Source organism: Molothrus ater, chromosome 13 (assembly GCF_012460135.2).
Source record: "Molothrus ater isolate BHLD 08-10-18 breed brown headed cowbird chromosome 13, BPBGC_Mater_1.1, whole genome shotgun sequence".
NCBI lineage: Eukaryota > Metazoa > Chordata > Aves > Passeriformes > Icteridae > Molothrus > Molothrus ater.
In genome coordinates this window covers 14,105,410-14,127,695 of record NC_050490.2, presented here as the reverse complement: position 1 = coordinate 14,127,695, position 22,286 = coordinate 14,105,410, and the positions used below count along the sequence as shown (strand labels likewise).

At 42.7% G+C, this 22,286-nt stretch overlaps 1 protein-coding gene across 2 annotated transcripts in view; it reads right to left on the bottom strand.

Moving 5' to 3' along the window:
- The window catches only part of SV2B (synaptic vesicle glycoprotein 2B), a 65,797-nt gene that overhangs the window by 5,501 nt on the left and 38,010 nt on the right, over positions 1-22,286 (bottom strand). For both annotated transcript variants that reach the window (XM_036389481.2, XM_036389482.2), the window contains exons 3-12: positions 14,610-14,790; positions 13,851-14,002; positions 11,901-12,034; positions 11,068-11,157; positions 8,848-8,958; positions 7,685-7,773; positions 6,804-6,968; positions 4,273-4,406; positions 3,307-3,507; positions 604-763 (exon numbers count right to left, since the gene is read on the bottom strand). In XM_036389481.2, coding sequence (XP_036245374.1) covers positions 604-763; positions 3,307-3,507; positions 4,273-4,406; positions 6,804-6,968; positions 7,685-7,773; positions 8,848-8,958; positions 11,068-11,157; positions 11,901-12,034; positions 13,851-14,002; positions 14,610-14,790 — 1,417 coding nt within the window. The remainder of the gene's footprint in view (positions 1-603; positions 764-3,306; positions 3,508-4,272; positions 4,407-6,803; positions 6,969-7,684; positions 7,774-8,847; positions 8,959-11,067; positions 11,158-11,900; positions 12,035-13,850; positions 14,003-14,609; positions 14,791-22,286) is intronic.

Sequence of the window (22,286 nt, the reverse complement as noted above, 5' to 3'; positions counted from 1 at the left end):
AATGTACAATCTCTCTCCTTCATTTCTGACTTGCCCCAAGAGTCTGAAAAAGGCAAAAAGGATCTTATAATGATGTAAGGAAAGACTTAATCTGCAGGACATTGTCCCGAAGTCTCCTGCGCTTCCCCAGGTCCCTAATCACTCTGTGTACATGGCTTTCTCCAGGTTTTGGGTGGGAGGGCTGCCCCAGTGATGAGTCATGACAAGAGGATGGGGATGCAGTGTGAGAGGCCAAATTTCCATGCACATCCATGGAAATGACAGAGTGATTCTTTCATTTGGAGCTTTAGAACTAGTTGATCTTTAAGGTCCCTTCCAACTCAAACCATTCTGTGATATCATGGTTCTATGATTCTTTGAATTATCAGCCCATAATTTCCATATGTCCACATGATCCCTGTGTTCAACCTGCCACGCATGCAGAATTATGCTTGCAAATGTCTGTTCTGAGCCAGCATTACACAGCCCTGACGGACTGGTGAAAGTGAAATAAATAAAAATATACAGCTCCCCCACCTGCGTGTCTCTAGGGCAGCTTTTTTTTGCTGGGAACCAAGAGGACTAGGCAGAGGGTGGGGATTAAGGGAGACATGTTCTGAGCACCTTTTGTCGGTGGGGTAGAGCTCCACGGTGATGACATCCAGGGCGTTCCAGGCGGCGATGCTGGCCCCGCAGAAGAGGCACTGCCAGCCGATCATCGCCGACTCGCTGTTCCCGAAGAACAGGAAGAAGCAGCACACGGCTGAGATCAGCATCGAGCCGCCTGCAGGGGGGGAAACCAACAGAAAAACACTGCCACAGCTTGTTACCTGGTTGTGCTCTTCCCCTGTCCACAGCTTGTGGAAATCAGCCTGAGTTTTTAAGATTTTCTAAGCCTTCTGATGTCTGCGTTCTTGTAGCAAACTTTCTCGCACGCTTTCTGTAAATAGCTTATTGTTTTGCATTCTTTTATTCTCTTCAAATTTGATAGACTGTTGGTTTGTCCAGTGTCATTGGAGAGGTGACACTTTCACCCTCCAATCCACTGTCACTTTTAGAAAACTATAAATGTTAAAGTCAGAAAATAAACTTCCCTTTTCTTCACCTTGAGAGCAGCAGTGTGTGCGCTCGTGTTGTTTCGTGTCCTATAGCGACAACAGCTGAGCAAATACATTTATTAAAGATGGCTTTCAAGTGATGGCATTTCATCCCAATAAGTATTAAATCTGTGAGGATCCAAAAACACCTTGATGCCACCTATCTGCCATTCTCTGATGCTGGAAGCCAGCCTGGAAACGTTCTCAATGTCCACCTGATCTCGCTGATAGTTCTGCTCTACAAAGACTGTGAAGACAGGCTTTTCCAGGCAGGCTTCCAGCATCTCAGACTTCCAGACGGACCCAGGAAGAGAAGAGGCAAGTAAACATGAAAGTCAATGAGGAGCAAGCATCATTGTGAAGGTTTTTCAACTTGAGTTTCAAGTGATAAGCTTGTGCATTTCATATCGTATCACTTGACACATTTCTAGTCCCAATTAGGATAATTTACAGTCACTTGTATGAAGCACTTGAGGTCTCTTTTAATTATAAGAACATCATTAGATTTCATGGCACATTTGCACAGGAGCCATAATTTTATGAACATCACCGAGGGAGAAAGTGAGAGCATTCATGCTCAGTTAGGCACAGTTCAGATTCAGAAATATTAATAGCTACATCACTGCTTTCTACCCCATTGGGAATTTTCAACTGAAAGATGAAATTTGGGAAAAATTAAACTATTTTTCACCAGAATGTTCTGTTATCGCTGAAAAATCTCCATTTATTACCAGGAAAGCAAACAATTTTCTCTGTTGTTTGGTGTTTTTGGAGTCAATTTAGTGCCATCCAAAATTATTTGGATGCTGAAGTTTAACTAATTTGGACATTTTGTTGCATCATGCAGTGGCCTGCCTATGAAAAGCTGCTGTGCAGGACTCTTTTTCCACTTCTCCTCCATGGTACAAGGCCAGACCACATCCCCACAGTGTGGTGTGGATATTCCCCCTGCTGCAAAAGCCCAGCCCAGCACTGGTGAGGGCACCAAGAGATCTGCTGTTTTGTACAAGATAAAGTTTGGCAGGACGTGATAAAAATGAATTGAAACCCCAGCAAGGCACATAACACAAAGGAGAAATTCAGTTTTCCTGTTAGGCTGACCAGAAATAATATGTTCCTCAGAGTGATACAGGTGGGATGCCAGAAGGCTCTTTCAATTGGAAATTTCATAGTGAAGCATTTCAGCATGTCATTACTAATTTTTGTCCCGTTCTCTTCTTTTTGCAGGAGAAATAAGCATTTAGGGCTCCAGCTGTCATCTCAATTCCAGATAAAAATGCTGAAACACTGACATGTTTGCAGGATGGACAATCTGATTCTCATTCAGCTTTCTCTAGTTTATTTCTCACAGACCCTCTGGTTTGTTTGTGCCTTTTTCAAATTCACCACATGAATGCTCATTTTCCCTCAGTGTAAATTCCTGAGACACTCATCTTGCTCTAATTTAACCTGTCTGAAGGTGAGGCTGAGCTAAACCTTCTCTCTGTTCTCAGAGGAGAGAGAAGAGCTCAAGAGAGTGATCCATCCCTTACCCCTGAGCCACATCCCTGATTTTATCACCTTCCTGTGGCTGTCCCTCAGGGCATGATTCCCATATCATGGGATGAGAGCAAGCTCTGAACCCTGGAGGCTGCAGCACCAACAATTCCCAAAGTATTCATGAAGCTGATAAGGTGATAACTTGATAACTTATTTTCATGATGCTAAAGTGGGCTCCTTTCTTGGCTGTGACATGGTCAGTTAATTTACCATATGGTCTCTGAAGCTGCTTGTGCAATCATTTGAAAATCAGATAAAAAAACAAAAGAGGAAACTCCTAGGCTGTCAAACTGCCACATCAAATAACCTTTGTGAATATTCATTGCTACAAGCAACATGTTCATTTATTTATACAGAGGCTTTGGACTTCAGCAGCAACTCAACAGGACCAAGAGCTACTTTTTTAGCTCTGACCCTGATTTGCTGAACACTGCAAAAACATGCAGGATTTGACACAAAAGGCAAAATAAATTAAAAAAAAATGTTACAGACACACAGAAAAGCAGGGTGAGGAGGCAGGGAGTTGGTCACTTACTGCCCTGGATCACCTGCCTGACCCTCTAGTCTTTATCCTTCTGCTCCTTTTGTTTTGGGGATGGCTCATTCCCAGCAGAGCCATGCCAGTGTGCAGACACACTGAGCAGGGCTGAGCTCCACCCTGTCCTTCCCCATCACCACCATCCCCACTCACCAATCATCTTTATCCTCCCGATTTTGTCCATGAGCAGAGCAGAGATGATGTTGCCTGGCAGCACAGACAGGCTGCCCAGGAAGCTGACCAGGTAGATCAGGAAATCATTGTCCTCCTCAAAGTCGATGTGGCAGCCTTCCTTCTCCTTCATGAAGGTGCTGTTGATGAGCCTGCAGTTGATGAATTTGTGCTCGTAGAGATCTGTGAGGGAAAGAGGCAAAGGCTTGACCCTGCTTGGCTGAACTCCCATACAACAGCAAGGACCAAACCAAAGACCCCAGAGAAGTTTCTCATCCAATGGAAATGGCCAGGGAGCATTTATTTCAGTGAAAATTTATTAGAGTGGCAAACTCTAGCTGAGTCTTTGGCTCCTGGCAGATGCAAGCTCTTACACTCCTTTTATTTTTGGAGTCACCTGAACCAGCATCCCCATGCCACAAGGACAGGGCAATGCAGGCTTTGGTTCTCATAGCATTACCATTTGTTCTTTATTAGAGTAGAAGTTAAGAGCTTTTTTTTTGTATAAATTAGTGACTTTTTAAAGTGAATTTTATTAGTGACTTTTGATATAAATTAGTGACTTATTTTACTGATGATGATCTTCAACTGCTGGTGGCTTGAAATTATATTTTAAGCCAGTTTTACTGAGTAGAGCTGTAAAGGGCTGAGAATTTTGCCATCACTTTAACCTGCCTGAGCACAGAATTTTGCATTTCCCATACAGCACCCAGAGACACCAGAAGCCATGGGATCAAAATCTCTGATGGAGCCACCTGAGGTCACCTTCCAAATGCATCACACTCTTTTCCTCCAGCATCACTCTCATTATCCTGCACACACTCAAACACACAGATCCCTACCATCCTTTCTCCCAGAAAGCAGATAAAATAGTTCTAATAAAATAGTTTTCTGATAAAGAAAAAGTTCCTAGTTACAGAGATGACACCACAGCAGGAATCCCATTACCGGTGTTATAAAAGACAGTCGAGATGATGGTGCAGTTTTCAAAGAAGGTCTCACTGGATCTCACATCTTCAAAGTAGCAATCCTCAAATAATGAATCCTCAAATCTCACTTCCTTGAATTTCATGCCAATAAATCTGTGGGGCAGGAAACAGAACTTCACTCTGTGCTTTAAGATATTTTCTACACTGTATAGTGTGCAGTGGCTGTTTCATGAGACAGAGCACTAATTCTAATTTCTAGTGTCATTTACAGAAAAGATGTTGCTTGAATATATAACTCACTCCAGGTCCTTCCGTGTTTTACTAGGAGGGAAGGGTCTGAAGAGTATTTTTTTGAGAAGAGACATGGATCTTTTAGGATTTGTGCAGTTTTTCTATTCCTCAAAATAATCACATCTGAGAAAATGCACTTCTAAAGCTGAGGGGACACAAATCCTCTCGTGTTCAGTCCTAATCTGTCTGAAAATGACAGAATTTCACTCAATGCAAGGTATTTCCTTCATGAGCTGACCTTGCTGCCTTCCTTAGTCTCCCCCTTCCTCCATCATAAATAAAACCAGACATTATCAAGAGCCAGTTGAGCCATTTGGTGAAAGGTTTCTGACAGTTGTTTAAACTCAAAGTGATTTTTAAAGTGAAAATGCAGCAGGGATTCTGGAGAGAATGGGGAGATAATCTGAGTTCTGCTTGTAACCATCTCTGTTTGAGGTTTATTACTTACCATGTAATGAAAACAGATTTCACTAAAAATAATAAACTGTGTCAGGTGATTGATTTCTCCTCTGATGGGAAGTGTGACATGTCTGACCTGGCTGCCTGAAGGATGACACAATATTGATTTACCTGTGAGGTTTTGCAGGAACACTGAGAAGATGTATTAGGTAATGCACAGACATGTTTAGAGGCTGTAAAGAGCTATTAAGAACAAGCATTATTGCTCCAGTTAAAGAGGCCATGACTGTCACCAGATGAAAAAAAGCCTTCTAACATATACTCTGCAGCTTAATTGAGTTGAGCACTTTTAACACAGCGTAACATGATGGTTGTTTACACCTTTAAATGAGCACTGCAGGGCTTCTTGACTGAGCCTAATAACAGAAATTATTAATGCACAAAATACCATGAGAAGATTATTCAAGTGTTTTGCTCCATGTAGAGGGTCTCACAGGTTACAGCAAAACTTAAGCTGTTCTGCATTTTCTCAGTGATGTATTTACTTGTAATGTATTTACTCCTAAAGGCTGTTCAAACCCATTTTCCCTCCTGCAGTTTGCTTTCTTAACATCCAACTTTAGAAGACTCACAGAGCAATGTCCTGGTGATCCATGGAGTTTTAGCTCACAGCCAAGGGCTGCAGAGCAAACACAGCCGTAAACCGTTCTGAGTTAATTTCTGGGCATTACTGCAATTTAGCTTGATGAGGTTTTGAGTATTTGAAATGGAGAGGGCCAAGGTGGGAGAATAGTGATTTACATCACAGTTTTATGTCTTCATCCAGCCAGGTGCTGAGTATCCTTAATTCTCAATGAGGTTAGTGAAAATTCCGCACCTCCTGTAGGCATAAGAAAAATGTCCCCAATTCCTAAATTTGACCAACATACACTTCTAACCACTTTCTTTTGGGGAACAGGAATTGTGGGGCTAGGTTTGCATCATCAAGCTCAGCTCCTTGTTGCAGGGAAGGTGTATGGAAGGACATGAGGACACATGTTGGGGTCCCTCGCCAAATATATAAAATATATAGCAAGAAAATGGTTTCTGAGGGGATTGGAACAACCTGGCTGAACAATGGGATGTGGTTTCAGCTGTGAAGATTAAAACAATGAGTGTTTTGTGTAACATTGAACATGGGGAGGAGCTCCTTCCAGCAAGGCAGCTGGAGCAGCATCCTGTTAGGTCTGCCTGGGGCAATGAAATCACAGAAATTACAGAGGGATATTTTTCCTTTTTATTGGGATTTCCTTTTTATTGGGATTTTATTGGGATTTTGAATAGTAGTAATGGAATGACCAGGATTTACACTGCTGTGGAACATAGAGTGGTTGGGGTCCAGGCTGGATGCAGAAGAAAAAACAAGGCCAGCCAGCCCAAATAGGAGGAAAAAGGGAAGGAAAGCAATGGAAGAAACAGCTTTTTATTTTGGAACTACAGCAGCAAGTTCATTACCAGTGGCTGCCCAAGCCCAGTAGATGTCAGTGTGGGCTAAAGAAAAAGAAGTCACCTCTGCATGCAGGGCTGCCCAGCACGGCCAGGTGGGCACTTGCTGCCCTGATCCCAGCACAGGGCTGCTGGAAGCAGGACGACCCACAGGCATCCCCTGGGTTCTGCAGAAGCCAGTGACAGAGGCAAAGTAGGTGGAAAAAAAGGATTAAAATTAAATTTTGTCTCTCAAAAACTGCCTCTGGGACTTGAGAGATTTAGAGGGACCAAAAGAAAAACGGAGAAGTTCAAGTTGATGGAAAATGGAAAAGAAAGAGCTTTCTAGAAATTTATTTCAGTTTGAAAACATCTAAGCAAATTCTGTTCACTTACTTGTCATTCCTGTATTCTCCATTTCTATGGATCTGGTTTTCCAGGGTGAAATTAAAGGTGAAATGGGACACTTCTTCCTCATCAAAGATCTTCACCCGGGATTCATATGCCTCGTCTTGGAAATAGCGGATCATGTCAGGGAACCAGACAATAAGGCCATAGTAACTGCAGCAGGGTTGGGAGACACATCAGGACACAAGATTCTTCCAAAGACCCACTTCACAGCTTGTAAACTTGTTAAACTCCGAATGTGATGCATGTCTGACACAAATCCTTGCTCAGTTCCGACACAGGACTGAGCAAAGTGTTTTTGTGCTCTAAGCACCCTGCTGATCTCAGAAGAATGTTGGTCCATTCTCCTTCACTTGAAGCAGGACAATCATTTCAGTTCCCCTTGGCTGGGGAATACAGAAATGTGCAAACTGTGTTACCCATTAAATTAGCAGAGAATAAACAAATTGGGCTGATTTCTGTAAGTGTGCAATTCAAGTGAGAGTTAAACAAAATTTACAGGTAGTTTAGATTTAGACTCCCCTGAGTGGTTTTGATCTAGACTAAGGAACAGCTGAGAGTCTGGTAGGGTTGTGTCTTTTTTTGTGTGTGTGGACAAGATCAAATAAAAGATCTAAAGGTGAGAAAGTCAATCTATTACTGTGCTACCAACCACTTCTCAAGTCCTGATTTGTTCAAAGCACCTTGTACTTCATATAAAGCAGTCAGATTGATCAATATTTGTAGGAGAGCAAGGCTTAGTTCACAAAGACTCTTTAAAATAAGACCAGGATTAATTTTGTAATAGTTTATTTACATGTGTAAATAACTATTCAGACTCTGAATAATGCTTTAGTTTCCTGAAAAATATAAAGAAGTATCTTCCTTACCTTAAGGCCATTGTAAACCAAACCACAGCCAGCATCAGTGTGTTCATCCTGTACTGGGCTGTTAAACAATATAGCACATTGTCCCAGACCTACAAATCCACAAGAAGGAATTAGCTGCCAGGACACTCCAGCAGACACTTGACAGCTTAATTTCTGAGTGCATCATAAACTTCATGTCAGAAAAATGGGTTCATTAGAGGAAGGTCAGATGTGTGGCTTATATTCAGTGTTTTTTCAAAATTATATTTATTGAGTAAGTGGCTCACAAAAATCACTTATTCAGCTCAGTGCCAGAGTACTTGATCTGAGCCCTCTGTAATGAGCTGGAGTGCATGATCAGGGCTGGGTATGAGGCAGTGTCTCTCTTAGGTTATATCACCAAATGTGGATATGAGATTGTTCTCAGACCCTCTGACAACTTTATCTTTTCAAATATATGTATGGTGTCAGGAGTGCTTTCAAACTGAGATCAAAAGCTCTCTGAAGAGCAAAAGCCCAAACACAGCTGGCACTTTAGGAGGTATAAGATGAAATCAGGTAGGGATGAAGCCAAGCAGGAGGCAAACCAAGATCTGCTCTTGACTCATTGCAGAAAATGCTATCAAGAACATGAGGGGATGCAACTCCTCAACCTCTTATCTTGACACATAAGTATAGTGATAGTGTAGCACCTGCATTGCTATTAAGAAGAACTTTCCTTTCTTTTCAGCTCATCCTTCAAGACTAGAAGTTTTACAAGGCTTCCACAGTCCTACATGGGCATTAGGTGAGCAGTATAGCAGGTGTGAAAGGTTAAACTAACCCAGGAGACAATACAATATTCTTAGAAACTTGGTCTCAGCAGGAACAAAGAGCAAGCACTTTCTGCCTCCACTGCAGGTGGTAATTCCACTTAAGGCTTGGGGAGAGAAAATCAATATTTATCTGCTCAGGAGGAGAGCCAAGTGCTTGGGGCTGTGGCTGCTCCTGGGAGCTCTGCACTGCTGGATGGCAGTGATGCTCACAGGGGCATTTTGGGGCCTGGCTGGCAGCATGGCACTCAGATTAGAGCTCTTTGCAAAAACCAGAACATTTTCTGAGATGGGAGTCAGGGTTTCAAGATACAATGACCTGAAGCAAGGAGGCACTGGAGCACTGTGTGAAGTTTTTTTTCTTCTCTTTACCTGTTTTAAAGTAGTTGTGATTCTGACCAGCCATCGCTGGTACCAGGTCCCCGTTGAGCTCTGGATTTCAATAAATTCATCTACTTGCTTTGGAGTTTTGATATAGGAAACCTGGAGGGAAAAAAAAAAAAAGAGGAAAAAAATTGGACTGCAGTCTCTAGAATTGATCTTGGGTGGATTTAAATTCCACTGTTTTCTGGGCAATGTTTCTACCTAATAACCCATATTATTTTTTCCTTGAAAGTTAGCATTACCAATTGAGCTCATTGATTTAATTACAGCAAGAGACTATTAACAGAAATAAGCCTTGCTTCCTTCTTTTCATCTATCCCTTCATCCTCTCTCTCTCTCTTCTTCCATGAAATATTTTAAGTACATCATGTCCGCTTCAATCTTACATTTGCTGGCTAATGTTCCTGTATACTACCTTATTTCTCTATCTTCAGATTCCCACTACAAATCAGGACTCAGAAAGTATAGTAAAAAATTATCTCCAAGATCAGCCACTTGTACCCAGACTGTGTCCTCAGGATTTCATTCTTCTGAGACAACTAGCAGGAACATTTGTCATTCAACATCTTTTAAATACCACTGACAGAACTTCTATGACAAATGAATGTGTAGATGGGAATCTTTGCAGCTGAAAATGTATCCTGCCATCAAGTGAGCCCACACAATGCAGCCAGTTTGCTTCACCAAAAGAATCTGAATTTTCACTGCTGAATACCTGAACTGGACTGCTCAGTAAAACTTACAAATGGATCCCAGTAAATATTTGCTTAGTAAATTTAATTGAAGGACATATTCAAGGCAAACAGAACTGTTTGTAAACACACGGAGGAGGCGAAAATCTGCTGAATAAATTCTGAGTGTGAACGAGTGCCTTGGCTCAGCGCTGGAGTCTCCACATTCCTCTTCCTGGCACCGATTAAATGTCAGATCTGGGAGCTGTCCCGTACAGGCTGACTCACCACAAACTGACAGCTTCTGGCCTGTCAGAAAAGCACAAACCCTGACAGTTTGTGCCACACCAGGAGCAGTGATCAGCCTCCTGTGCCAGCGGGTGTCAGTACATCTCGGCTCAGCCTCGAGGTGCGACACCGAGCTCAGCTCCTCCACTGCAGTCATGGCTCTGTGGCACGGAGTAACCAGCACTAATGGGGGCTGTACAGCAGCTCCTTCATTCTCCTACTCAGCTCAGACTCTCATAGTGCCCTACTTTGTGAGATATATATATATATATTTATATATATTTATATTTGAGCTTCATTTCCCAGCTCAGCGTTACAGCAAAGCCGGTGGTGGATTTGAAGAAAACCACTTCTCACCTTTGCTATCAGGGCTGGCATTACTCAAATGGTTGGTAGCCTAAAAATAACACATGCTCATTAAGATCCTACATGAACCTGCATGCAGTTGTCATGCTCAGATATGAAATTTTATTTTCCTTGAAGGATCACTCCCAAGGGGCACAGTCTCCTGACAACCCTTCTGAACACGGAGTGTTGCTTTCCTTCTTGATCAAAAATACATGTTTCACCCTCAAGTGTATCTCCTTTTTTTCCATCCTTTAAAAGCATGTGTGCTCTCATCTTTAAAAGAATAAATCAAGAGTTCTTCCCTGGCTGGCTCACCAGGATTTTAACACTGAATTATAGTAATTTGCAGCTAACCCCAGCATAAACCTTTCCTCTGATTTTACTGTTAACGACTCTGCTGGTGTGACCTTTTTCACAACAAGCAGCAGGCCAATGAGTAATAGCCACTCATCCCACTTTCCCGTGGAGAGATTGAAGACTGGATATGAGGCAGGTGGAGTTTGGAAAGCTCATTAGAAAGTACGTGAAGTTTAATCAGACTTTGATTAGAAGCCAGAATGGAGAAAGGAGTGACTCAGGTCTCCCACATGGCTAATATGTCTCCTATTTTGTTTTAGTCTCTTAGAGCAAGCTAATTAAACACGTGCATAATTGAGAAATCACTGGTCTAAAGGATGTAGAGTAACATCAGGAATGAAGAGTACTTTCTGCAATTGACAGACTTGACTAATTCTTGGAAAAACAGACTGGCATCTAAGTTTAAGCCCACAAAATGTTTCTCACAGTCCTTTATCTGGGGGAGGGATTACATTGAAAGAGTCCCGAGGAGAAATAAAGTCATGCTGTGCTGCACTAAGGAGTATGTCCAGCTTTTCTTAAGCAATGCCTTTGCTCAACTCACCGTAAACACCCTCTCTGGCTCGCCCTTGGCCCTCATGTTGGTGTCATGGACTTGTTTGAGAATCATCCAAGCTTCATCATGTTTACCAATCTGAAAACACCAAAGAGAAGGAAAGCAAGTGTTCAAGCTCCCAGCTCTGTAATTTATCAAAGCACAGAGAGAAAGCAATTCTAGAGGTCCAGCATAGTAGAGAAGCACACAGACAGCCTGGGCTGCATGAAACCTGAAGAGCTGAAGGCATGGTTGATATTCACAGAGTGCAGCATCTCTGTGCTGGAGAAAGGAATTGTCTTAAAACTGCCTGAGGTAGAAAAGGGGTCAGGGATAGAGCTTTAAAAACAGATGAAAGGAGAGGAGATGGATGAGGAGAACTGGACTCTCATCCCAACTCTGCTAAACACTTGCAGGCTTGAACTATGTATTGCTACATTTCCCATCCTTGAAGTGGAGATACAGAAACTTGCTTAAGATTTCTGAGCTTTAAGTATTTTACTCGGTGAAATGTACTTTACCCTTTGCTCTACCACCAGGATTCAGCAGTTCCATGCCCAAACTCTGTGAGATGTTTTCAAAGTGCCTTGGTTGGACAGATAAAATTCCCCTCTCTGTTACCTTCCTTCTGTACCCCACCTGGCAGTGACACACTAATCATCACTGACTGACCCCACAGCCTGCAACCTTTGGGGTTCAAGCAGTCTGTGGAGCTGGTTTAGACACACGAGGAGTGGCTTTGCCTCTGAGCTTGTGCTCTGTGTGCTTGATGGGACAAAGACAGACAGTGACACATTAGGGACCTGCCATCCTCTGCAGATATCAGAGATGAATCACCTTACCTCCAGCAAAAACCGTGGGCTCTCGGGCATGAATTTCAGCGCCACCAGGGAGGCGATACAGGGCAGAGCACACACCAGCACAAAGACTCTCCAGCTGTGGAAGTGGTACTTGGTTCCCATACTGAACCCCCAGCCTGGAAACAGCAAGAGCCAACAAGTGAAAATACTGAGCAGGATTTCTGAGTTTTTCTCTGCTCAGAACTTTGCAGCTCTGTATGACATGAGGACAGGTTGAAGGTTTTCTATTCTTAGTACTGGAGGCTGGTGCTCAGTGGATAGCAGCAAGTTCATTACAGAAATTGGAGCATGCTCAGGCTCTGCCTTTTAAAAACCTTCTTTTATCTTTGAGTTTAGAAATCACCCAGTGATAGGAACAGCTCAGAGCAGCTATAGGCAAGTAAGGCTGGAAAATGGTGCAGGAATAAGGGCCATAATTGATCACTTCTCAGTGAAGGTTTACAAAGGTTAAATCTCTGATCTGAGAGGCGCTTTAGAGACAGCTTCTTTCCATCTCCTACATCACATATGTATTTCACATTTCATGGAAGTGAGCAAGAAAAGCAAGTTTATTTTTTTCCCAGACCTACAAAACCTGAGCTGGGGTTCAAACTTAAAAACATCAAAATCCTTATCCTGCATTTGAGATACCCCTTCTCCTGCTTTTTTCCTGGTGTTTGACCAAGTTAGGTATTCCCCTGCTAAGAACTGGAAAGTACAGCCTCATTCTCTTACATTGCTCCATTCACTCTTCCTAGGCTCAAATCTAATAAGGAGTGTTAAAATAATTTTTTTCTATAATAATTTTATTCACGTAATAAGGAAATCATCAAACAATGGGTTTTGTAGAAGTCTCATCTGGGCCTGTCATGGTGTTCTAATGATTTCACAAAGTTCCAAAAGAGTAGGTGGAACACTGGAAATCAAAAAAGAAGCTACAAAAACACAATATCAAAAAGTCATCTGAAAAATAACTGTAATGTAAATATCTAAGGGTTTTTAAAAGCAAATGTTGTTGCAGGTAATAGAATTATTTCTACCTGAAATCACTACAGTAAGTTTACCTATTTTTTTCCAGCAGCCTCTGTCATGTCAATCAAAAGCATGAATATTTCTTTATACTGAATGTGCTTTAAATATGCTAAAAATGAAATGATGGATAGGTAAATGTTAGTGGTTTCCTTTGTGGGTTTTGTGAACTGTCCTACTTTCCTCAAACAGGATTTTGCAAACAGCTGGTGTCACTGAATACTGGGGGAATTAATCTTTTCCAGTAGATATTTGCTTCTGGTGTTTTCCTAAATTATATATACAAGTTACAAGGAATTCCATGTGATATGCAGACTTTTGCTTTTCAGAGCAAAAGTAAATTTCAGTTTACAGCCCTCTACTTTTTTATTTCCCACTTCCAGCTGAGGGCAGGGAACCCATTCCACTCCTGCATCCATTTAGGTGAAGTCAGAAGTGACTTCAGCCCATTATATGCTGGGCAGATTTGTCACAGGTACACAGCCCTGATAGTGTGGACACTGGCTAAGGGAAAGCACATGTGCTGTGCTCACTGCTGTCATTCACAGCATCCAGCAATTCCCTGATTAAAGTTGGTTATTTTTGATAACTGGATCAATTTTTGCAACATAATCACAGTCAATTTTTTTCCCTGAATGAGCTGACATTTAGATTAAGAGCTCAGGCTTCAGTAGTGTAATTCAAGGGATGTATTTGAGACTTTAGACGGAAAGCAACCCCATCCAGTCCTATCTACAGCCTCAGTATCCATCAGTCAATCGTGCAATCAATCTATGAGACCTTCTGTGAGCACTTCAGGTATCTATTATTTTCACTGCTCTTTGTGCTGGGATGTGTAAGAACTGTCATTATCTGTGCAAGGGTTTGGGGTGGTGTAGTGGTGCAGGAATGTGGTGGTGTAGAAATTCAAAAGCAACAAATTACCGTAATGTGGGATGATGCTCCAAGCCATTGCTGAAGCATAAATGCCACCAATCATCCAGAACATGCAAAGCCAGCTCAGGTGTTCCCCTCTCTTCTCACGAGACAGGAATTCAGAGAAATAGGCAAACACGATGGGGAGGGTGCCCCCAATACTGAGGAGAAAAAACAGCACATGAGAAAAATGAGAGTCAGCTTCAATGTGTTTGTGGTTAGGATTGCATGTTTAATGAGGGAAGGTCACACTCACAGATGGGCTGCTCAGAAGTGAGACTTGGAGGAAAAATGCAAATCTCTCTTTGGCTGGACTGGCTTTAGACGTCAAAAAATGTACAAGATCCTTCTCATGCTCTAAAAGCTGAATTTTCTGTAGTTTGTATAAACCCAGAGTAATACCCTGCTCTTTGCTTAAACATCTCTTGTTATTTCATAATCACTCATTTTAGGGAGGCAAAATACTGGCAGCCAGTGGGAACTGCTGAGGATCTCATTGGAGGCCTTGGAGGTGGGCATTTTTCAATCTCACCCACATTTCTGCACAATTTGGGCAGTACCAGAAGAACATCAATGACCAAACTTTCCCACCATTACAGCTCTACTGGTCAAGAGTGAGGTAACACAGCCACACGTCCCAAATGGCAATGCCATCCTGGCTGGGCACCAGGGATGCATCTCCTGAGCACCTTTCCTTGTCCCACCCCACACAGCCCCACTGCCCAGCTGTGCTGGGGCTGCCCCAGGCCAGATTCACCAGGTACCCACCCGAGGCCTGAGATAAGGCGGCAGAAGAGGAAGAATCCGTATCCCTGGACGAAGGAGGAGAGGAACGCAAAGGCAGCATTGATTGCAAGTGATATGATGAGGCATTGCTTTCTTCCCAGTTTGTCAGCGAGGCCACCCAGCAAGACAGCCCCCACCATCATTCCTAAGTAGACTATCAAGCCTGGAAGGGAGAGAGAGACAGTCAGCTTGTTAACAGGGTGGAAATAGTACACAGTGTAGAAGCAAATTTGAAAGTGCTCCTGTGGCAGCTGATGTCATCCTGGCACTCTGTGCAATAGAGATACTCCTAACCACCCCAAATCTCAGGCACCAGAAACTCTGCCCATTGGCAGGACAGTAATTTTCCCATCTCATGCCTGAGAGCTTGCATCACTTGAGGCAATATGGACATACTCTCATTTGACCAGCCCCACATCTTTCCTTCCCAACCTTGCTGCTCACATATCCCCTGCACGTAAGCAATGGCCAGGCATAAGCAGCTTAGGATGCACGTGTCCCAGCTATGTGCCACCAACAATACAACAGAAGTCTGATGTCTTAACTCCTCTGACCCCCCTGAGTGCAGTGGGATGGAGGATGTGTAGGGAGAGGCTCTGTCAGGCTGCTGTTTATGCTCGGAAAGCTGTGAGAGCAGAGAGGCTGATGAAGCATGGCTAAATCTCTTTGCAGTGTTTCATCTCTTTCACTCTCTGCTTTTCCCAGCTGTGTCTGAAAGGATCAGTCTGTTACCCAGACTCACCTCGTGTAGCTCAGCTACTTCCTTGGTTACTGAGCCAAGAGCTGGTGTCTAACTAAAGGACAGCTTACTCAAGAGTGCAGTCTTGATCGGAAAATTTCAGGAGAAGGGAGAATCTAAGGCTTGTCTGGACAGTTTGCTCTATAGAGTTATCTCTCTAATATTGTTAAGAAAGATGGATTCTTCTTTTTAACCTGACTTCGCTAGATTTTCTGCTATGAGGTCCTCAAAGACAGTCTCAATGACTCACTTAGTGCCAGGCTGAATAGGAGAGAATGAGTTTCCACCCTGGGCATTCTCCCTGTATCCTGCTCAGTTTGTGCTTGCCACTCTCCTGGAGAACATGGCAGTTGTCCTTTGCTCTTCTACTGCCACTGCTGCAAAAGATCCTCAGATTTTATTGCCTTTTTTTTAATGCAGGTACCAGTGTAAATAACACTAGTTCATAATGCTCAAAGGTTCAGGAATATATTTTTCCATTTATTTTATCTACTTTCCAGATGTAGTTCAGAAGAAATTGGTTGCAACCACAGCTTTTCCTGGGGAGCACAGAGGTACAAGAGGCTGCTCCCAAGAATACCTCCTGCATCATATCAAACCCCATTGACAGGACTGTAGCCTGTGTCTATAGGCTGCACAGTCCTGCTGTGGAGATCCTGGTGGGGCCTGACCACCACTGGATGTGATCCAGATGGGCTGAGCTATTTCAGGATGGAGAGCATCTGCTGGCTGGGAAGCAGAACTTTCTGCTTTCCCTGCGGTGCAGGGAGTTCTTGAAGGAAAGGGATGATGCTTGAGGATGTTTGGAGACTGGGGACATATCAGGTTCTGGACCAGCTGAGCTCCCTGCATCCCTGGCCTCAGGTGAAGGCATTGGATGCTGAGCAAGTAAAGACACTGCCTTAACAGGAAACATTCCTACTCACTGATTGAAGAAATCCAGCTAAAAGAAACATTTTTCAGGCATGGTTGACTCTTTGCAGGTTCTTTCCTCACCTTGAACCAAGTTTGGCTTCTCTTGAGAGCCAATGCCTTCCCCAGGTTCTGTTCTGTCAAATACACTTGGAAAACAAGGTGGCAATGAACGTTTTTGTAATTTATTAATGTTTAAACAAAACAATCAGTCTGGTGGCTGAAGGCAGCTCTGTGCCATCCAGCAAAGCTAGCTAAGGGTTAATGCAGTTATCTGGCAGCTGATCCTGTCTTCCTTTTGATTGCAAATGCCTGCACTTGATTTAAAATGCATTACTAAATTAAAAGCTATGCAGCAGAGACCCACTGCAGCAGTTGAAGGACACTTGCGTCACATTGATCAGATGGGGAAAGGTTTGGATTTCTTAAATCTCCCTATTCCACAGTGGGGTCACCTGTCTGTGAGTGATTCTTTTCAATCCACACAGTGTCTGGCAGCAGGATTTGTGTGTCAAAGGCAAAAAATCTGTTCTTGTCTATTAAAAGCCTTTGTACCAGAACTGTGGAGCTGGATTTGGCCAACTGTACCTCCACCATGAGCACACAGCTCTGTGCTACCCATCCTTGCACTCCCTGCCCTACCCTCCTGATCCAAGCTGTCCTGGTGAGGAGATCTGAAGGTGTGTAAAGGTTTCAGGTACTGCTCTCAAGAGAAGATGCAAACACATCTCAGAGTCTGGAATCTCTATTTCTATTAACTTTGACCTCCAGCTTGTTCAATGAAGTGCAAATTGCAAGGGTGAGCCAAAGCAAAAACAGTTTCAGTCTGAAAACTTCCTGAAGGAAGGATCTTAACTTAATGCAGTGCTGGATGGCTTAATGCTTTTACCCCTGGCTCTTGAGCCACATTTAATGGAGCAACTCTGTGGCAGCCAGAGGAAGGAAGTGATGATAAGCCCTGTATCTACTCACTGGTGCATCACAGCCACCCATCTGACAGTGAGCCCTGCCAGCACTGCCAGACCCTGGTGAGGAACAAAAAATGATCTGCCAAACTTTTTTTTTCTCTTTTCTTTTTTTTTTTTTTTTTGTTCCAGAGAAAATCCCTGGATGGCAGATGTTCATCCAAATCCTCTTAGTAATGGAAAATGTCCCAGGTCAGGAGGAGGTGGAGGAGATTGTACTGTCTTCTAGCTGGTGTTTTACTGCAGTCACTGGTGAGGGGCAGCCTGTTGTCTGGCCAGAAGAGTGGGCTTAGTGTGGGATGAGGTAGTGCTTGAAACTCGACATCAAGTGGAGCTGCTTTTGTAAGCAAACCCCTGCAGACTCTGACTAAGGGGCCCAAACTTGGGATGGAAAGGAAGATTGGATCTCTGCAACACAGCATCCATCACACAGCGAGCAGATAAATCACAGCAGAGCTGTTAATGTCACAAACTCATTTAGAGGATGTTGCTTTAATTAGTTATTGTATATGATAAATCAATTGATGTGTGATCCCCCAGAAATTTAAAACAATAAAAATCTGCAGTGAAGAAAATATCAGGGACAACCAGAGACTGTCTACTTGGCCAGGTTTTGAGGGCAGGATCCTGGTTATGGAAATATGTGCTTCAGGGTTGAAACAAAATCAACAGAACACTCCCTTATCATGGAGAGGTCTTTTTTTGGTGAAGACTGCATGTTCTGGCCAATGTAATTAAAATTTTGGGGTAGCTGCTATAGAACACTCTGTCAGCTGATGGATCTCGGGACCCAGGGTGCAGAACAAAGTCTGCTTTGCAGATTGCTGTGCCCTGGATTGACAACAAGGTGGCAGGGACCCAGGGAGGAGTGGAATAGTTACTCAAACAGCCCCTTTGCAGGGAGACAGTCTTCCAGAGAGCACAGTGATGGCTGCTACCTCTGAAAAAGATCCAGCTCATGTCAAGGAAACTAAAATCTTAACGAGAGTTGGACCAGGAAAAGAGATCACAAAATGATATTTGTTTTGCTGGGCTAGTTCTGTCCATCAAATATTCTACAGTACAACATTACAATGGTCTGCACCAGAACCTTGACTTCTAAACTTTGCTTCAAATCACACGGACAGACTGTGCTAGGAGGGATCATCTTCCCAATTGACACATAAGGTGCTCAGATGAAATGTTAAGGACAACTCTGAATAAACCATTATTTGCAGGCTATTCCACAAGTCCTGGAGAATAAAGAATGCCTGTGGGAAAGTCTGCAACAGCCTCCCATAAAAGTGGTGGAAAACCAAAGAGCTGAAATTCTATGAATAAATTTTGGGTTATGACTCATCCATTGCTGAAGTTATAAGGAAAATATGTGACCACTGACTGGGCTTATTCCCACTAGAAAAGGGGGTAACATATTTAGCATTTTCACACTAAGAAATTTATTAGCCTTTACTGAAGTTGTGTGCTCTATATTAGACAGGAATTTGAAGTTAAAAGCTGAAGTTCTAGGAATAAGGAAAGGAATATATTGCAGATACAGTATATGGCTCTGGGTGTGCCATAAACTGTATTTTTACTGCTTCAATATAGTTAAAAGTAGACTTATAAGGGTTTCAGAAAAAAAAAAAAAAACAAAACATTTCAATGTTTACCTAAATCTGCATCACAAGTGTGAATTTTTCCTATTGTTAGTTAATGGGATTAAAGTCCTTAAAGAAGAGGCACATCTAAAAATAATCCCTTTAAGGACAGGACAAAGACTTGTGGAATAAATAGAAAATTTGAGCTTTTTGAGCCAAAGAGCTCACTGAGAAGAATTGCTTCCAGAGTCCTTGGGGCTGTCAGGGAGGTAAGGAAGCTGCCTGGGCCCAGGGTTGTCTCTGGTTTGCATGGAGCCAGTAACCACAGGAATGGGAAAGCTCCCACCTTACTTCCAATCCCAGGCCAATACCACTGCAGCCCTATGGTAAAAAAAAAGGGGCTCTTGAAGAGGGAAAGCATTTGAACAACAGTAAATTATTAGGACCTTATATATCTTGTAGTTGAAATTGTAATAAAAACAAAATTGAAATACTGTTACTGGTGTAGAATCTGTTAGGGATACACCTTATAGACACAAACAGAACTTCATGAGCCAGGTGGGCAATTTGGGAGATGGATGTGGCAAGGCAGAGGATCCAATTGTAAGTAATTAAAAGAAAGAAATAAAGCAGTGATTGTGCTGACTCTTTTGTACCATAGTGATGGGAGGGTCTTGACAAAGGATGAGCTGAAGGCTGGTGGTCTTTTCTTCCATTCCTCCTGCAATTTTCAATCTGCTCTTCCTTTTAGGTTTATTAATGCTTTCCCCATGGTCACCTTGACCTTTTAAGTGGAACTCAAAGGAAAGGCTCATCCCATTGCACTCTCCTTGTTGGTTAATACAAGCAGTGAGACGCCCTCCACAGCCCGCGCCTCTTGCACTGAGAAGGGGCTCTCCCATGGGAAAGGCAGCACTCCATTTTGGGAGGTCTGAGTGTGGATATTGGGCATGTCTGGCTGCTGGGATGGAGGGGGCTGTGCAGCTGGAGCTGGGGTGAGCCCGTGGGGCCGTGGCACAGCACGGGTGAGGGGAGGCACAGCCGGGCTCGGCGCTGCCAGCGGGGCGTGGGTGGTGCTTACACTCAGCTGGCTTCACATCTCCCCATGGGACTCGTCCAGCACCACAGCATTCATGGGACCATCTGCTTCTCCCCCACCCAACCCTTCTGCTAAAGCAAAGATTTCAACAGAGGAGGCCAAACAAATCCTTTTCTATCCAACAAAAACCTCCTCACGCTGGAACGCATCAGATGAAATTCCCACAGTGTTTACAGGTGGGGATGCAGCCATTCTTCCCCATATCAGACCTACACAAAATGTGGGTTGGTCTCAATGACAAAAACAGAAACACCTTTATTTTTTCCTCACTGCTCATGGTGATGATGCTCCTTGGGCTGAGCATTTCCAACAAAAGAGCAAATTTGCAGCCAGGAATCTGCACCTGACATGGGCAGGTCTCATCAGGGCGTGGTGGCCGCTGAGTTGGGGGTCCATGGCCATGGAGGAGCAAAAGAGGCAGCAAATGACCATGGCAGAGCAAAGGAGCCATGGCTGGGCTTGTCTGTGCTCAGCCACAGGAAAAAAAAATGGAGAAAAGCCATCGAGCTCTGCAGAGGGGATTAGGATTTACTGTCATATCAGGTGAATTCAGGGCAATGAGAAGCTGCGAGCAGATTTTATCTCAGCTGATAATAAAACATCCTTTTCACACAACTAAAAGCAGGCATGTTGTACACATTCTATTTAACCTGACTCGCACAGCCAAGCTTGAGTTGCTACATAAAAGCATAATTACTTATAGGATCTTTTTTACTAGTTTTTTTTAATCTGGCATTGGGAGTTTAAGAGTCTGTGATATAATATTCTCCTTAAAAAAATTATCAATAAATCATAAAAAGGAGAAGGGAGCCTGAAAAAGCAATTTTATTTTCAGCCTTGGTGTAGCTGTTTTACAGTTATGGGCAAAGCCCTTAAAAATTTCCTTGTCTCAGTTAAGTGAACTGTGAAATGATGATAACACAACTGCAGCTCTGGGATCTGGGAGGGCTGATGCTTTAACTGTGCCTTGAGTTTTTTATATGCAGGATGTGAAGACGTTTAAAACATTACTATGTCATTATCTTTTATACTTGTGTACTTATTGCTCTTGCAAACATAATATTTAGTCCTCTAAGAAGTGATTTATAGCATGTAAAGATATATATTTATAAGATATTTCGCCAAATAATGATACTACGCGCTTTTCAGCAAATATAAAAATACAAATTTTATTACTCTTTTGATTATCCTTCGCATATTAAAAAGAAAATGTTTCCAATAGTCTGTATCATACTGAGAAGGAATATTCTGTCTCAGTAAGTTTAAGAATTAAATTATTATTTTGTCTACTGCTGATAAAAGCTCAGCAAGGCTAATCTCTCAAATAAATATGTAAAAATAAAGTTGTTACATGTTACCAAATTTATTCTTAACAACTTATAAGTTGATTAAATCAAACTGTTAAAATGTACATACTGTTGTTTCTTTTTTTTTTGTTGGGTTTTATTTTTGTAATACCCCTGAAATCATCTTTACAATAGCATTTCTCATAAATGAAAAGCTCCAAATACGTATTTTGTCCCACTCAGGCTATTTAGGGCTAAAATAGCTGTTAATTTGCATCTGATGGTGAGATGTTTATTTTCAGAATGAAATGTAAACGTTTTCTAAGATGTGTCATATCCATTTCACACATTTCATGAAACACCGTGGGCATCTGTTTATTTGCAATTTTTGCATAATTTGGCCATAGTTTGCTTGATATTTTCCCATGACTGCTTTCCAAGGGAGAAAAAATATGCAATATGCAGAGTGTTTAATGCAAAATGTCCTTTTAACAGAAGCTGAACTTCACTAAATTGGTCTTTAGGAGGCATCTGCTTTATCACTCTTATTTGTCCCTTCCTATTTCTGCTGGAGTTTCATTATCCACCTGACTTGTTTCCTTGTTTTTTCCCTCCTGGCCTCTCTTGTTATGGCTGAGCCCTTGTGTGTTTAAATGTTAGCAGCTGCCTGGAAGTGACCTTAACTGCTCCTGGGAAAACCTGGTTATGTTTCCTTAGCAAAAACTGGGGAGATAATCAGTTCCTTGGGAATAAACACGAGCTTATCTGTGGATGTTTATTGGCACATGGAGATAAGGCAAGGGGCAGTAGCTTATGTGTGGATAATATCCCTGCTTCCCTAAAACCGTGGGATAACTTGGGGGAAAGCTGTGCCTGCTCTAATCACCCCTCTGTTCATCCTGGGCAGACACTCTTGTGCACAGGATGAATATTAGAAACTGAGGTGAAGGCTCTTTGATTGCCACCAAATCAATCTCCAAGTGCAATTGAACCCTGATCAGTGTGCACTGCCATAGACCACTAAGGGAATGGATTCACAGAGGGACATGGGCTTGTTTTGGACACTGAATTTTGTGGGAGA